General features: G+C 33.9%; 3 protein-coding genes across 3 annotated transcripts; 2 read left to right on the forward strand and 1 right to left on the reverse strand.

The window, feature by feature from the left end:
- The first annotated feature begins 620 nt into the window (after positions 1 to 620).
- LOC130641754 (uncharacterized) lies at positions 621 to 3,445 on the forward strand. The gene is made up of 2 exons (XM_057448698.1): positions 621 to 2,010; positions 2,642 to 3,445. The coding sequence occupies exons 1-2, from the start codon at positions 1,573 to 1,575 to the stop codon at positions 3,443 to 3,445; spliced, it is 1,242 nt and encodes a 413-aa protein (XP_057304681.1). The 5' UTR covers positions 621 to 1,572.
- LOC130641757 (uncharacterized) lies at positions 3,442 to 4,362 on the reverse strand. Its single transcript, XM_057448701.1, has 2 exons — positions 3,951 to 4,362; positions 3,442 to 3,662 (listed from the first exon to the last, which is right to left on the reverse strand). The coding sequence occupies exons 1-2, from the start codon at positions 4,105 to 4,107 to the stop codon at positions 3,442 to 3,444; spliced, it is 378 nt and encodes a 125-aa protein (XP_057304684.1). The 5' UTR covers positions 4,108 to 4,362.
- A 1,978-nt stretch (positions 4,363 to 6,340) lies between these two features.
- On the forward strand, positions 6,341 to 17,578 carry LOC130641753 (toxin CfTX-B-like). The gene is made up of 5 exons (XM_057448697.1): positions 6,341 to 6,963; positions 7,928 to 8,404; positions 12,573 to 12,924; positions 14,788 to 15,226; positions 17,188 to 17,578. The coding sequence occupies exons 2-5, from the start codon at positions 7,946 to 7,948 to the stop codon at positions 17,468 to 17,470; spliced, it is 1,533 nt and encodes a 510-aa protein (XP_057304680.1). The 5' UTR covers positions 6,341 to 6,963; positions 7,928 to 7,945; the 3' UTR covers positions 17,471 to 17,578.
- Positions 17,579 to 17,601: the final 23 nt, after the last annotated feature.

Here is a 17,601-nt window from a genome sequence, read left to right on the forward strand (position 1 = left end):
GTTTCAGGCCAAAATTGGTATTTGTTTTCGACAAAATTTGTCACAGTTAACAATAAAAGTATGCTGAACATAATGGTGACATAATAATTTTGTTTTTTTTCACCTAAATGTCATTTTAGGCCAAAATTGGTCCAAAAATTAGAACTACTTTATTTTCAACAAAATTTGGCACTGTTAACAAATAAAGTATGCTGAACATGATGGTGACATCAAAATTTTGGTTTTTTGCCACCTTAAATGTCATTTTAGGCCAAAATTGGTCCGAAAATTAAAACTACTTAATTTTCAACAAAAATTGGCAAAGTTAACAAAAAAGTATGCTGAACATAATGGTGACATCAAAATTTTGATTTTTGTCACCTAAATGCCATTTTAGGCCAAAATTGGTCCAAAAATTGAAACCACTTCATTTTCGGCTAAATCTGGAACAGTTAACAAATAAAATATGCTGAAAATGATGATGGTACAAAAGTTTGATTTTTTGTCACCTAAATGTCATTTCAGGCCAAAATTTATCCAAAAATTAAAACTGCTTTATTTTCGACAAAAATTGACACAGTTAATAAAAAAGTATGCTGAAAATGATGGTCACAGACGAAGACCATAAACGTTTCAATCACAAGACTTTTAGCCATGAATGATAGGCTGTATTTTTTGTTAGCAATTTCTTTTAAAATGTGAGTTTAATGGCACGTTTCGTTTTGTTTGCGTTTGTTGTAAGATATAATGTCACTGGTGTGCTTTATCTTCAGAGGTTCATGCACCAAACCCCTTCGAATGTTTGGCACAATAACACAACGAATTAGCAGGTTTTCATCAAATATTTTGGTAGCGCGCGGAAAATCTTAGAGCCCCCAGGGCTTCTTGTTAAAATTGAGATTAGAACGTTTTACAACAAGCACGATCGCACATTGTTTTGTTGATGGTTTCCACATGCTTCATACCCTTCAGTTTTGGTTGGCTTTTTTGAATTTTCAAAAAACTATACGGTTTCCACATGCTTTTCTTTTGTACACACACAGCAGAATTTTATTATATCTCACCAGCTCATTTGGTCCCTCAGTATCGTTTGAAATATTTTCAGCTTTTCATACCCTGTCACTTGCAGTCACTTGTAGTTTTCCGTTGTCACTTGTGGTCACTCGTGGTCACCCGTGGTCATTCGCGGTCATTCGTGGTCACTTGTGGTCACTCGTGGTCACTCGTGGTGCTATTCGTGTAGACTTTTAGACTTGACTCCGATAAACTGAAGTATGGTTTATAAGTAAAAACTGATTTGTTCCTTTTAGTTTAGTTTAGTGTAGTTCAGTTCAGTTCAGTTTCGTTCTTTTCTCTTTTGTGCGTTTCCGCGAAAAACTTTGTTGATGAAGTAGAAAACACCCCTAAGACAACATGCTGAAAATTAGTAACAAAACGTTTATTTGTCGTGAGAGTTAAGGCTGAAATACACGGTCAGTTTAAAATGATCATTTTAAAATGACTGGTGTTTTTCGTCATTTTAAAATGATGGAACACCTGAATACACGAGTCATTTTAAAATGATAGAATTTGTAAATAAAAGTTCTTTACACTATGGACTCTGAAGAGGAATGTGCTGCAGCAGTTGTTATAATTGCCATTCTTTCAAAAAGAAAAAAACGCAGAAGAAATAGATCTACTTGGGTGAAGCCATGGCTCGGTAGAAGAACAGAACTTGGGGTATATATTACTCTTTTGCGAGAATTGCGTGTGGAAGAAGTGTTCGAATATAAAAAGTTTTTAAGAATGGCACCTGAAAATTTTGATGAACTTTTAAATTTAGTAGGTGTTGATATACAAAAAGAAACTACAAACATGCGCGAGCCAATTCCAGCAAAAATTAAGTTAGCAGCAACACTTCATTTCTTATCAACAGGTGCTAACTATGCAGACTTGCAACATATATTCCGTATACATAAAAGTACGTTATCTCGAATTATCCCAGAAGTATGCGATGCTATCTACATGAACTTAAAAGACAGATATATAAAGGTAATATTTATTTAACAAAATATTTAAAATATAATGTATTGATTCCGTTATGACTGGAGTTTTAATTACTGCCAGCGTTTGGTGATGCAAAAGACTGAGTATAACTGTGTATATCTTGCTCATTATGGGGTGGTATCTGTAACACTACAGGTGAGTGTGGGGATGTCATCATGCTGGAATAATACGATCCTTGCAAGTTCTGTGGAGTTGACTGTCTTTGTACTACGGGAGGAGTAGTTGTACTCAGTTGAAATGGCAAAGGTAGTAGCCCGAACTGTGCTTGGAAGATTAATTCCTGTATTTTCACTTTAGCATATTCCTTTACCCGTTTATCAGGAATTTCTTGAAGACTCAACCCAATGTTTTGTCCAAAAAGAACATCAACGTGATTGACTTTGTCCTTTTTGGATGACAATACGGCCATAGCTTCATTAAGCATTACATTTTCTTTCGCTTTGCTATTATCAACCTTCCGTTTTTTATTCAACGGCTGTTTGGTTGACCGGGGAACATTATTGTCTAGTTCTATCCCTTTGGTTTCGTTTTCTCTGTAGTCAGCAAAGAATCCTTCACAATCGTCTTCCTCGTTAGAGTTGTATCCACCGTTTTCCTAAAAATATTTTTATTTTAGACACCATCAACAGAAGAGGAATGGAAAACATTTGCTAAAGAGTATGAAGAGCGTTGGAACTTCCCGAATTGTATTGGTTCTATTGATGGCAAACATGTTGTCATAAAGCATAGCGGATCGTACTATTTCAGTTATAAAGGCACTTGCAGTATTGTGCTTTTAGCTTTGGTAGATGCCAATTACAAATTCATTTATGTTGACGTTGGTTGTAACGGAAGAATGAGCGACGGAGGTGTATACCGAAATAGTTCACTTTCAAAAGCCTTGGAAGGAAATCTATTAGGAATGCCACCACCAGCAACGTTAAGTGATGATGAGAATGAATTCCCGTATGTTATGGTAGCTGATGATGCATTTCCACTAAAGCTTAACATTATGAAACCTTACCCATTCAGAGGCATGACCAAAGAACTAAGAATTTTTAATTATAGATTAAGCAGAGCAAGGCGGATTGTAGAGAATGCATTTGGTATATTGGCTAATCGTTTTAGAATCTTTTTATCGCCTATACTTCTTTCACCAGAAAACGTCCAGAAGATTACTTTAGCAAGTTGTGTGTTGCATAATTTTTTACGGGAAAAAACTCCGTCAGGTTACACCCCTCCTGGAAGTCTTGATGTTGAGGATATTGAAAATGGAAGAGTGAATAATGGAGAGTGGAGGTCTGAATCAAGTGAAGCTTTGCGTTCAATAAGAGTTACTGGAACCAATAACTATAAACCTGACGCTAAAGCTGTACGAGATCAATTCTGTGACTACTTTAATACAGTTGGAACAGTCCCATGGCAAGACAATTTCATTTAGATAAGTATATTATAAAAAGCAAATAAAAATACACTTGCCAGAGAGGATGTTGTTTTTCTTGGAATGATTGTGTCCCGTAAAAATGCCATAGATTGAAAATGAGGCCACTTTGACTCGTAAATTTCATCTCTACCCGCTCCACTTTTTGGTATTGATTTTTGGAGTTCTTTTGAATAATAACTTCGTAGAGTATTTATCTTTCTTTTCACATCACCCTCTAAACAATAAAATATGTATGTTTTATTATTGTTAGCTTTATAAATACCCATATATATACATGCAAATCAGAGTCAATAAAAATTGCAACAATTTACTACTAAAAATACTATAAAAAGTTACATAAAGTTGCTAATAAAAGTTACATGTTTCTATAAATAATACAGTATAATTCTTAAGTTTTTAATTACAAAATAACATTCATTATGGTATTCAATCCACGAATATATAATGATATAAATAAGGTTATTTTGATATGCTTTTGTATCGAGAATGTAAAAGTACAAACCTTCCATGGTGCATTTTCCCATCAAAATTCTAGTACTTTTAGCCTTTGCATCTTTGTTTTTATAAACTGTCAAAGTTACGTTCCACAGACTTTCTTCTTCTTTCCATGCACTTATAAAATTCTCAGTTGATTCCGTTTTCTGCGCTTTAGTTCCCATCTTGAAAATTATTCTTGTAATATAATAAATTTGTACTCGAAAAAAATTGAAAATGTTTACTATCTTCTATACTCCTTCTGTTTATACAGAATAACTGAAATATACTCAAAAAACTCAATGGCGTCATAGTAAAACAATTCCGTCTAGCAATTTCTATGCAGAAGTTCATCATTTTAAAATGATAAACTTCAAACATGTTTAAATGATCATTTTAAAATGATCATTTAAAATGACTGGTGTTTTTCGTCATTTTTTGTGAAACACACGGTCAGTTTAAAATGATCATTTTAAAATGATCATTTTAAACTGACCGTGTATTTCAGCCTTTAGACAAAGTGTGTCTACTTTCTGCATTAAATCGTGCGCAACAAAATGTAGTGAACGTTACCAAATGTTCTGTACATTTAAAGGGGAAGTAACCTCAAAAATCTTATAAAATCAGAAAAATGACACCTAAACACAAGAATTTATTTCTAAATATCTACTATATTCCCTGTTTATATCTCCGTAAAAACTTCGTTTTTGAAAAAAGCGCGTCAGAATAAAAAAGACCGGGTTCTAATCTGAATATGACGTTTTATAGTTCAAAACAGCTACCTAGACGAGGCCCTATGTTGGTGCTTATAAAGCAACAAAGTTTCGAATAAAAAACAAAAAGTGCATTATGCAGTGGACTCTTTATAACTCGAAACCCTTTAATTCGAACCGCTCCTTAACTCGAACGAATTCGTAGGCACCGTGAAAATTTCCTAATAAACTCTTATAATCAACTTTCTACTATTCGAACCTCCATAACTCGCTAATCTCCTTAAGTCGAACAATATATTTTGTCCCTTGAAAACATATTAGGCTATTTTCGCTCTTCATAACTCGAACAATCTGAAAATTGAAGAATTTCAGAGTTTTTTTCTGATTCGAATATTTTCTGCGTGTGTTTGACTCTTAGATCATTTGAACGCACTGTTCGAACGCCGGTGGTGTGCTTAAAAATATTCTTGTTTTGAACTTCTCGTTCTCATGAATAAAATGGCGTTTGTGGTACTTAGCAAAATTTCCAAACTCTCCATTACTCGAACCGCTCCATAACTCGAGCGATTTCTGATTTTCTGTGAAAAAAAAACACTGTTCCAGACATTTCGGCTCTAAAGCCATTTAGTTTTGAGCTTGAATTGTCATTGGAAAAGCAAGATCATTTTTTAAGTTCCAACCATGAAGACGAAGTTATACAAAAAGAAGGGAATCGAATTGGAAACAATAATTGGTGTATGTGAGGTGGTCAATGTAGACCGATGAGTTTATTTTCTGCAAGTTTGTGCTGCAAAGATAATAATGAAATTCCTGACGACTACTTTGAAAGTACAAATAATTTCGCCAAATATAAAGTCTTTCATATTTATAATCATGACTGAAGTGATATTCATTTTATATCTTTAACATGCTTCTGTCTTCAGTTAATTGAAATTGTTAAATTGCATCGTGTTAAAAATAAAAAGTCCGATAAAAAAGGAAATACGTTCTCCATACGCACAACATGATAAAAAGTTTCTCACCAAGCTCTTTACATCAAACTTTTCGACACAATCTTTTGTGAAAAGAAAACTCTCCACCCGAAATATTTTATGCAACTGTATCTTTGAAATTCAATGAAGAATGCCTTTTCATTTTTGTTCGTTCCTGCGGAAAACGTTTTTGTTGAAGTAGAAATAACAACACAGTCACAAAAGTAGTTAGCCAACCGGGTTATCTTATTTCGTGAGAATTGGGCAAAGTGTGTTTACTTCTGTATTAAATCGCGCGCAATAAAATGTTATGAAAATTACGAGAAGAAAATGTTTTGCTGCTCTCTGTTTTGTTCTGTTCTTGTCCATTTCTTTTTACGAAAAAATTTCTTGAAGTAGAAACAGCCTTTAAAATAACTGTATTAGCTTCTCCAGACGAGAGGACCATCTCTGTGAGTAAGTCTGCCCATTCTTTTCCAAAGAAATTTTTACATGGCTTAACGTGATATATACCAACAGTTAGAAGTAAGGATTTAATCCTAACCTTAATTTATAAAAAAAATCTTTGAACAGCCAGGGTAAAGACGAATATTTACAGCTTCCTCTCATGAATAATTAACCCGAGTTTTCCTACTTTATGTCGGAGAAATTTAAATTTGTTTTTACAAAATGAAATCAGACCATTTTGAGAAGAGCTATTTTACCTCCGTTTCCATAATATATATGTGGGAAGTCAGACAAAGATGGAGATAGAGAGGTAGAGAGACACACGCAGAGAGAGTGAGTATGAGAGACACAGAGAGAATATCCGCCTGTCTGGATAAAGTTAATAAACGTATTTTAGGATTTTTCAGCTACAAAACGTACTTTCAAGTTTACAACTGGACGAGGTAATGTATTTTCGTTTGCCTTTGTTTGTTTAGTATTGTCATTTGTTATAAAGAGAAACATGCTTGTCTTTACGCTTCAAAATAGAGATATAGGACATATATTTACTTATTAACGGGACATTAAAATTATGACATATTATATTATTTTTAAGAATCTAGTTTACAAGAAGATATTCTCAACCAGACATGCTTCAAATGAGTTTGTTTTTCTTATTTTGTTGTTCCAGAAAATTATGAAGCGCAATATGTTTTTGATTTTGTTTGTATAACTGAAAATACTAAAGCAGGTTGTTTATGTCTACATAACGTAAATATACCGGGGACTTTTTTCACTACTCAAGTCAAAGCTTTTCTTAGTACATTTATTTGATTATCCCCCCCTGATATTTAGAGATTTCGTTTCATAAAAAGGTTTGGGTCAAAGAAAAAGACAAGAAAAGAGAAAAAGCGCAGAAAGGAGAACACTGGTAGGTGAATACTTTTTCTCAAGCTTTTTTCCTGTAATTTGTTTTTAATTTATCGTTTAACCTCTTATCTTAAGAAAGAATTTCAAGGCTGCGATTTATCTTGTTAGTTTTTTATGCGACTGATGCATTCACTAAACTTCACTTGATGGTGTCATCATATTATTGAAAAACAAAAATGTAAATTTGTGGCTACCTGGAAAGAAATTAAATTTCATATTTATCTTATCTTACAGACAATTCAATTTGCTTTTATACTTAATAAATAATTTTGTAAAACCAAAAGTTCTGAGAAGTAATGAATATACTAAATACTTGTCGCAAGACAATGTACTAGCTACAGCAAAGTATTTTTAGGAAAATTATCAGATCAGGTAAAGCGACTTTTGAAATGTTTACTATGCAGCGACAACAGCAGCAACAATGTTGATCAACGTTCTAAGATTTTATAGGCAGATATAGCGAAGTCAATAATCAACAACGTATACTTTGCATGGAGCTTATTATCACTGTGCAGGTAGTTTAGTTTAGGCATGCCTTATCTTTGTTTTTGTTTCTGTCAACTTTTAAACTGACCTCGCAGTAGGGTGTACACGCCACTTAATGAGAAAAAATGACTCAGAAAAGTTATTCCTTGCAAATAGAAACAATACGCATGAAAGCCTACTTTACTTCTCATTAAAAATCACTGAATAGCTTATATTTACTTTCTACGACGAAAAAAGGCTAAATCAAATAGCAATGATTTTAGGTGGTCATTGCCCTTCACAAAAACTCTTGATTTTGGGCTTTTTTGTTTTCACTTTATTCCTCAAGTACTGCTGATTATTTGGAATTGAATAATTACTGAAAATAAGACACTACGGTCGGACAGAGCTTCTCTTGTTTTAGTAGGTAATGTTAGGAAGCTATTTAATTTTTAATGAATTATATGTTGCTGGAAAGAAAGCTACATTTGTTAATTTAGACAAATCAATAATTTGCAATGAAAATTACAACAGCGTGGATGTTGTGTGTGGCTTTGTTATTGTTTATCAACTATGCTAGTTGTCATACAAGAGATTTGATACCATCTACAAAAGCTAAATTTGATGAAGACACTGATCAAATCTTTACAGAGCTGCAAAAACAACTTGATGAACTTGAAACACTTAAGAATGATGAAAGAACAAAAAAATCTGTAACGGACGGCGCAGAAGATTCAAAGGATGCCATAAAGAAATTGAATGATCCAAACCATATCATGAAAGCGTTGGATGTCGTAAAAGGAATTGGTCCAAACCTAGCAAAGTTTAAGTCAGGAGATTCTTACGATATTGCTGAAGGTGCTTTTGGTATTATTGCTGCAGTAACAGCTGCTCTACCACCTCCAGTAGGACCAGCACTTTCAGCTGTTGCGTCATTAGTCTCGGGCATCATACCCCTTTTTAAACCTGCGGCAAAGGTAAGAGTATATGATACAAAACTATATTTTACGGACTAATTAACTGTTACCGTAGAGTGTTTATTTGTGTTTGATTTATATGCGAAAACTGTAAAAAATATAAAAAATTAACACAAATACATCACTACAAATGACATACTATTGAAAATTGTTAACAAGAATAAACGTTTTTAAAGCCTTCAGGGATTGGACACACGATCAAGTTAAATTGAAAGTTTAGAAAGAAAAATAAGAAAGAAAAATATTGTCTATTTTTAAACTTTAATTTCTGTTATCAAACTTTTCTGTACAGGACGCGTTACACTTTTCTATAATTTCGTTTATTGTTTTTTGCAAAATGAAATGCTTTGAATAATTTATTATTTATTTATTTAAAAATATTTATACAGGATGAGGACTTCAGTAATTTGCAAATATATACATAAATACAAAAAAACTGCTATCAATGTCCGTCCTGTCTGAGAATAAAAATGGAAAAAAGCAGTAAAAACAGTAAAAACAAACAAGAAATTGATCAAGTAGAAATGCAACAGTATGCATACAAGGTGTGAAGTGACTTCATGTGGGAGCTAAACAAGACATAGGCATTGTTCAAAACATTAATCCCACTTAGCTAAACTTGAAGCAGACTGGACGGCACAGTGACTAAGATAGCCGCTGAGAGTGCACATCGCCCAATAGCTGGTATCGTCTATTAAGAGAAGTACCCTCTGAGCGCCTTCATAAAAAGAGACATTTTATCGATTTTTCGAATTTCAAGTGGCAGTGAATTATACAGTTTACTCCCTGCAAAATAGAAACTCTGCCGGGCGATTTCTAGTTTGACCCGAGGTAACCTGACAATGCAGCCGTTATTTCGTGTGTTATTGTCATGTTTTTGGCTGACAAAATAATTGTCAAAATGTTCAGATGATAGTTCATTTAGTAGACACTTTTTAACGAGTACACAAATATTACGGTTGACGAGTCCTGTGATGGATGGAATATTATCACTCCGGACAATCGATCTAGCACGGTTCTCAAGCAATTTTAATTTGTTGAGCTGTGTATTTGTGATAGGTATTCTCAATGCACTACTATAAGTAATTAAAGGTACAATCATCATCGAGAAAACATTGTGTGCGGCTTCAGCGGTAAGGTACGGTCGTAATCTTTGTAGTAGGCGTAAACGGCTGCTGGCGCTTTTATATGATCGGTCGAAGTTGTCATTAAGCATTAACTTGCTGTCGATTACTGTTCCCAGATACTTATACTGAGAAACGAAATTTATCGGATTTTCTTGATATACAACTTGTAGAGACTTGTTATGTGCTTTCAAGCGTTTAGCCGTTCCGAACAACATGACTTCTGTTTTCCCTTTTTATAAATTTATAATTAACTCATTTCCACGGAAATATACTGATAGTCTCTCAAGGTCTTGATTGAGAAGTTGTTCAATTCTAGTAACATCTTTATGAGCAACGCATATGACGGTGTCATCTGCGTACATTATAACTTTAGAAATTGAGATATGGTCCACAAAATCATCATAAAAAAATATAAAAAGCAGTGGTCCCAAAATGGAACCTTGTGGAACACCGCAGTAAATTGGCTCGTAGCTAGATCGAATATTGTTAATGTCTACTAACTGACTTCGATTAAATAAGTAGTCGGTAAACCATGCTAGCTCCTTGCCTTTAATTCCGTACATGCGTAGCTTGTTTAATAATAACGAGTGTCCGATCGTATCAAAGGCTTTCGATAAATCTATATAAACCGCCCAACTAACTTCCCGCCATCTATTTCGCGACGAATACTGTCGCAAAATAAAGTAGAAGCAAGTTTCGTGGAGCTTTTACTTCGAAAACCATATTGACAGTCGTTCAGTAATTTCTTTTTTTCGAGATAGTTCATGAGTTCGTTAGGAATAGCCTTCTCAAGAATTTTAGATAGCACCGGGCTGATGGTACAGTTGAGGTATTTATCAAAAAGTTTATTATGTGCCTAAGAGGTTTTGAAATTAAAATAGCACAGTCTTTTAACATTCCGGGTGGTAACTCGTCTATACCGGTTGCTTTATTTCGTTTGAGTGATCGGAGTTCTTTCTCTACAAAAATCTTAGAAATATAACCTGTCATGAAAATTTTATTTGTTCGTAAAGAAAAAGGTGGTACGTATCTCCATGTAAAATTCATAAGTTGAATTGACTTGGATTTAAGGGAGTGAACAGCAGTACTAAAAAACTTGCTGAAGTTGCTTACTTTACTTCTGCTTTCGCTATCTTTTGTCATTTGACACACTTTTTTTCGGTTTGCTTGGGAATACTGATTTTATTGCATTCCAAAACTTTCTTGGATTTGACAGATTTTCGTTAATAAGATCACGCTGGTGGTTAGCCTTTGCTTTCACTATGTTATTATTGCAACTATTTCTAATCTTTTTATATTTCTCTGTATCTTCTGTTTAACCTGATTTGCGAGCCTTACGATGAAGTTTGTCACGGTTGTTCATTTGAGATTTTATTTTTGAAGTTAGCCATTTACAAGGTCGTGATTTAACTCTTTTTTCGATTACCGGGGCGTGTTTATCAAAAGAATCTCTTAGCTTCGAGTTAAAATACGTAACTGCAGAATTTACAATTTCGGAGATGTCATTAAAAAGATTTTCAGGAATGTAGTTAGTGTAAATACGGCACTTCAGAGTTCGCATAGGATGCTTGATGTTGTGTATCCTACGTATTCCACCAACCATATCGTGATCGCTCGGCGAAGTAGGGAATACGTCAGTGCAGTGAACATTGTCGGAACAATTAGTGAAAAATAAATCAATTGTCGTTGATGACGTAGAAGACGTTCTCGTGGGTTTATTGATAAGTTGTTTAAAACCAGGCACATTAATTGTAGATTTAAAATCTTTATTGACGTTTGTAACATTATAGTCAACATTGAAATCTCCCATGAGTATAGTTTCCTTATTTTCTTGATTGATACAATTTAAATGATTGTCAAATGTTTCGTTATATTTAGATGGTAAGTACTTTAAACCCTCTGGAGGGCGATAGAAACACCCTACTAAAATTGATTTCGATTTTTTAATAAAAATTTCAAGCCACAGAGACTCTAAAGTTCAATTTTCTAAATCCAGCCTTTGCTTAAAATTAATATTGTTTTTGACATAAACAGCCACGCCTCCTTCTTTTCCAGATGTTCTGTTTCTTTTAACCAAAGTGTAACCAGACAGTTCATAAAGAGCATCATTGTGACTAAAATCCTCGTTCAAAATATGTGTTTCAGACAAGGTTATAATGTCAATTTTTGAATCATGCTTGTGTACGAACGCTTCCAAGTGGGCAAAGTTTGAAAGTAACCCACGAATATTTTGATGAACACATTTCAGACCTCTTTTACCACAAAATTCACCAAGGCTTTCCGGTCCAGGACATGTTTCTATGTCACCACACAAGAGTAGTAAAACTATAAACAAACTTTTGCGTCTTGTACAACTTACTGTTGGTCGAGGTTTTGTTTACAAACATGGATTGGACTGAAAGTAAACGTTTCTCCAATCTCGTCGTAGTAGTCTTGAACATTAAGTGTTAAACTTATTCCATCTGGTTTCACAAATCTTGGTTTGAATACACAAAAACAACAATAAATTCCAACAATCAAACCAGCTAGAAAAAACGCGTGCGATCTCTTCGCTGACATTATTATAAATCTCTCGATTGTCTGTTTTTATGACATATTTTAAACAGCATATTCGAACGTTCATATATTCTTAACACAAAATTGCCTATTGTGAAGGAAAAGTAAGTTTGCTGGACGTGTAGACAGATACACATTTCCTTAACTTGAATTGAAGTTACTATCCGCAAAGGAAACTGTGAAATTGCTATATCTCAACATTTGCGTTAGAAATAGGTTTCAACTTGTTGGAGACTCGGGTGTACGCTTTTGTTTTGTATACACTACACAAAATTTCGGCTTAGTTTTCTGTATTTTTATTGCATACAATTTGTTCCAGTTCTTGAATATTTAAGTCTCGAATTGCTCATAACATGTTGCTTATAAAAAGCGTATATTCAAGTCACATGAGAAAAGCAAGGCTTTAAGAGTTGCGAAATTAGTTATGAAAGTCTCGAGATTTTGGAAAGTTTGCTAATAACTGAATGTTATGACTTATTATATAGGATAAGCAGATCATAGCCACAATGCTAAAGAATATACTTCGCGAAGAAAACGATGAATTGTTAAAGTCGGAAGTAAATGGATTTAAAGAAGAGTTGGAGTCAGCACTTGCTGCAATATCAACAACAACAGAGTTTGAATCAGATACATCAATGCGCCTTTATACGAACAAGATCCCTCCAAATTACGGTGCAAACATTCTTGGTAAAGTAGGTCACCGAATACAAGACCGTGCTGGCGATGATACTACAAGTGGTGGCAAAGGTGCATACGGTTTAGCAATCGCGTTTGTTCAATTGGCAACGTACCGCGATCTTGGATTGATGAAGATGATGACAATACTGGTAAAATCAGGTAAATTTTCATCATTTTTCTCATTTATCAATAAAATACTAATATAATAGGTAGGTGATCCAGATGGAAAAGTCTCTTTAAATACGTGCCTTGTGTTTTAACATGGTTACCTTCCCTTGTGCCTATGTGGATTTGTGTCTTAGTCACTGACGAGCCTTTAAGACTTACAATGTTAAGCAGTTTTACATCGTATGAGGACAGAAACAACTTGAAGCATCTCTTCCTACCTAAAACTTATTACACAAAAAGCCTCTTCAGAATAAAACTAAAATAATAAAACAAGCCTAATTAACCGTGGAACACACAGTCTCTATAATGGGCTAGAGTGATTTAATAACCGTTTTAGATCTTCTTTTGTTACTGCATGCATAGAAGATTAGGGTTAAATATTAGGCTCAAAAGGTGAAATGGTTTGCTGCATGATTCTCGCTAAGTAAAGTTATAGAGAATTGGGCAAACAACTTCCTTTTCCTTCGTCATTTCTTAGTTTTTTCTCATATTATCTTATAGTACTAAGTCGTTTTAAAATAAAAGTATAAATTACTTTTACTTGGAGTGGACCAAATAAGAAAAAAGATTGTGTTGAGCAAATTTCTGAAACTGCGCTGTAAGTGCGTTTATGCTTTCCACCATTGCTTTAAAAGCCTTCATAGTATATAGCACACCCTCCAAAATAATTTTACTGAAAACCAATGTAAATGAGTTTAATTGAATTTCTAATTATTCCTTGTTAATACTGTGAATTATTTCGCTTCTCTTGAAGTGATTTAGGTCTTGAGTACAATTCTTACTGTCTTTTAAAGCTATACGAGATGCAAAGTTAAGTGATTTAGGTCTTGAGTACAGTCTTTCCACAGTTTTTAGCCGCCCGACTTTTTTGTTCAACCTATAAAGGGCATGCGACATGCTGTCTATTGCGTATAACTCATGATCATGCAACTTTGAAGAAGCAAGATTTAAGCCCATATGATCATAGAGGTATAAACGAACAGTAGTTACAACTCACGAATCATCCATTCAAATTTTATTCAAATTCCTATTGTCTTTTAAAACTATACGAGATGCAAAGTTAAATTAACAGCACACCTGCGTTTGTTTACAGTTGCAAAAAGCTATTCAAATATATATTCTCTAAAGGCTGAAGTCTATATCTTTAGAGTTATGTAAACTGTAAAGACACAGGAAACCTGTATTTTCGAGAGTAAGTGTAAAAACATGAAAAATGTGTTGCAAACCTGGCTTAAAGAATAAGAAATACACGCGCCGTTGTACCTCTGTTATAACCATGACACAATTAGTGTTCAGGAAAACGTCTCTAAAAATTCCAAGTCAACCCATTAATGTTTGCAGAATTTATAGAATTTATATATTTCTGTTAGAAAACACGTACAAGCCATTCTAAATGTGTTGATTTGCTGATTGTTTTATTTCTGTACGCTAAAGTTTGGTTTATTTGAGATTTCTTATCGTAAAAAAGCATGTTTTTTTTGGAAAGAATAAAACATTAATGTGTATTGGTTAGCCACGAGATGCAGTAAATAAAAGCCGGGCGAACTTGTCAATATTTAAAAATGTGATTGCATCGCGTATAGTTTACAATTAGAGCTAGTATCATCAACCTCATATGCGCCTGTTTTTACTCTGTGAACTCAGTTAATGACCTGATTTGCATCTTCTCCGGCTAATGAAATGGAATTTCATAAAAAATTAAACGCAAAGTTATAAGCGCTTATTATGTTAATGAGAAAAGAAAATGTTTTTGTACAGGATTTCCTAGGTGTTACCACCAAGGTGCCCTGATACTTGATTTAACACCGAATCATTGCTTATAAGTACAAAGGCATAATTTTCCTTTCGTTATAGGAGAGACAGGAAAGGAAATAGCTGGTGGATATCAAAACGCATTGGATCAAAATCGAGACACTTTTTATCAGAGGCATCTAAGCTTTTTTCATGCACCATCCTTAGCAGTGGCACAAACCATGGTTCACTACTATCCACCAGGGCATAATAGGCAAAGCAAATTTCTCTACTCTTTTCTTAAAGCAAACGGAATAAACGAACCAAGCACAGTTCCCACTGGCAACTATGTCATCAAATCCAAGTATTGGCCTGCTTATTATTTGCGGAGAAGTTTTACTGCTGACTTCACTGATGGTCTCAGCATAAGAATTTTATATTCCGTGAGTTATAATTCAGACACTCCTACAACAAAAGACAAGATTCTTCTAACAAAAAAACACAACGGTTATTACAGCTTTAAATTCGTTGATCCGCGATTCACCGAACATGAAACATATAGGTAAGTGACTTTTAAAGCTACCAAAATGGTAAGTACAAAACTAACTACATGACTTCCCTTACCATTAGCGCTTAGTACAGGTTTAATGTCTGTTGTATATTTAGTCTAGCACTTTTCATACATATCTTAAATAGACTTTAAAATAAACTCAGTTTAAATAAAAACCAATGTTAATAAGGAGAATTTTAAAAAGAGCTGTTACCTCGGATCGTGTTAGTTTTCAAAAAAAATTATTCAACACTGCAGAAAGCAAATAATATCTTGAATAATAACATCTCTAGATTGTCGGAAAACGCATTGAATTTCAACAAAATTAACAGATTATAACCTTAAAGGGTTCTTTTTTTTTCTTAAAAGAATATTATTTTTATTAGGGATCAATTTAGTCTTTTCAATGTTTAAGTGTCAGTGTTTATCTCTAAAAACTACATCACCACCTTGACACGTAAATTGGTTTTTCATATTTATAGGCATGTATTGTACAACAATACCTCGGCAGCTCCCATTATATGTGGAGTATTTTTTTTTGACTTGATTACTTCATGTTGGGCTGGCCGTTTTTAATTTTACTTACCGTTTGTGGTCACCTAATTGGATTAGTGAACTATAGAGAAAATGAATCTGACCGTATAGTAAGAAATTTAATTTGATGATGAGTCCAAAGCACTTAGCTATTCAAATTTTGAATTTTTTTTAACGTTCAAGACGCAAGGAAGTCTCAACCTTATTTACGTGACCAGACTTTGCTTTGTAGCTTAGGTGCTAGTTTTAGTCAGCTGAGTGGAAGTCTCACGATACGTACATATTTAGCACACTACCTGGCCAACTTACTATCCATTATATTACCGTTTTATGTTTTTAATCATTAGCTATAGTTTTATATTTGAGCTTAATAAGGGTGGATGGTTTGCTAAAACATAAGAAAACCAATCATGTTGATGTTTTCAATGTTTTTTTTTGTCAATGTCAATGTTTTATCAGTTTTTTTGTCAAAAATATATCAGTATTTTATATATTAAGTGATTTTGAAAAAAGGACAGAAACAAGAAACCTTAGATTCAAAGCATTGGTAAACCAAATACTCATGGACAATTCTAAGTTTATTTTGTTTAAAAAATAAGTACATTTTTTCCACACTAGAACTGTTCTTGGGTTAGAAATTATGTAGAGCATATCCTGGGTTGAATTTTCCCATAAAATACAATTTTTTTTTAAAACGGGTTGACCAATATCAAAGCCTCTGAAGGGTATGGGACCTAAAAATTTTTGCATGCAAGTTTCTAATAGATAAATACTGAAACTCAGAAGTATTGTAGTCATGCAACATAGCATCAAGGAGTTGTTAAAAAAAACCGTCCCTCCCCTTCAAAATCAAATTCATCTGTTACACAATTGTCCTTATTACCTCCTGCCAATTCTTTCTCAGTCTACCTCTTGGCTTAGCTGGCTGGCTAGCTAGTAGCAGAGTGAAAAGGAAGGCGAAATCCCCCATTAATTTTAGCTAGCAGAGAGCAGCTCCTTTTAGCCTAGCTAGTGGGCCATGTGTGTCACTTAAAACTAGCTATGTAAAGAATAGTCAAATACTAGCAGGAAATTCTGTTAAAAGAGAGAACCAAGCTTTATTCTTGGTTAATATATATAGCCCTTAATATCTGATTTATTCATAATATAATGAAACGCAAGTATATTTTGATCCTTAGTCTCTCCAACGCTATTTTTGTTTGCATTTAAATACTAAATACAAAATCTTTCGCGGAAAAACATAGATCTCTAAGAATAGACCAATCAGAATCAATCACGTGACCAGAGGGTTCCAGAGCTACTTTCAAAGTTTGAAGCTCAAAGAGCTCTGGGGACGAGAATGAACAAGTGTGACTCATATTGCATATTTATACTGTTTAAAATATTTGGAATAGATTAATTAGTTAAAAATTCTCAGTGCCATATCTTTTATATTTTAGGTATGCGACTTACAACAGCAGGGACAAATTTTTGCCATATGTCAGGGTTGCTGAAAATCCTCCTTCAACTTATGGAGATTTTGTCATCATCAAATACGCGGACCCAAAAGGTACAGTCGTCACAATAGCAGAGAAGCGTTCACCGACGAAATTGTGGAATGGTGGATCAAACAAGTGGGCTGTATATCCAGCAGAATTAGATGAAGAGAATAAGAATAAGGCGCCGTTTATACTGCTGAATTGTAATACATCTGAAGGGTCAGAATGTCCAGATTGGAATTAAAAATGCAGATGTACAAAACCTAAAAAAATGTCAGAATGACTACAGTCGGTTTGTAAACCATAATTAGCCAGTGATAATGTTAAAGCTCATATTAAAAGTGTCTTTAAATGCGATTGTTTTTAGTCTAACTC

This window comes from Hydractinia symbiolongicarpus, chromosome 4 (genome assembly GCF_029227915.1).
Source record: "Hydractinia symbiolongicarpus strain clone_291-10 chromosome 4, HSymV2.1, whole genome shotgun sequence".
Classification (NCBI taxonomy): domain Eukaryota; kingdom Metazoa; phylum Cnidaria; class Hydrozoa; order Anthoathecata; family Hydractiniidae; genus Hydractinia; species Hydractinia symbiolongicarpus.

Coding starts and splice junctions, on each gene's coding strand:
- LOC130641754 (XM_057448698.1), top strand. CDS start 1,573: ATGGACTCTGAAGAGGAATGTGCTGCAGCAGTTGTTATAATTGCCATT. Junction 2,011..2,641: donor TAAAAGACAGATATATAAAG/GTAATATTTATT, acceptor TTTTTATTTTAG/ACACCATCAACAGAAGAGGA.
- LOC130641757 (XM_057448701.1), bottom strand. CDS start 4,107: ATGGGAACTAAAGCGCAGAAAACGGAATCAACTGAGAATTTTATAAGT. Junction 3,663..3,950: donor GGGAAAATGCACCATGGAAG/GTTTGTACTTTT, acceptor TTTATTGTTTAG/AGGGTGATGTGAAAAGAAAG.
- LOC130641753 (XM_057448697.1), top strand. CDS start 7,946: ATGAAAATTACAACAGCGTGGATGTTGTGTGTGGCTTTGTTATTGTTT. Junction 12,925..14,787: donor GACAATACTGGTAAAATCAG/GTAAATTTTCAT, acceptor CTTTCGTTATAG/GAGAGACAGGAAAGGAAATA. Junction 15,227..17,187: donor ACCGAACATGAAACATATAG/GTAAGTGACTTT, acceptor TTTATATTTTAG/GTATGCGACTTACAACAGCA.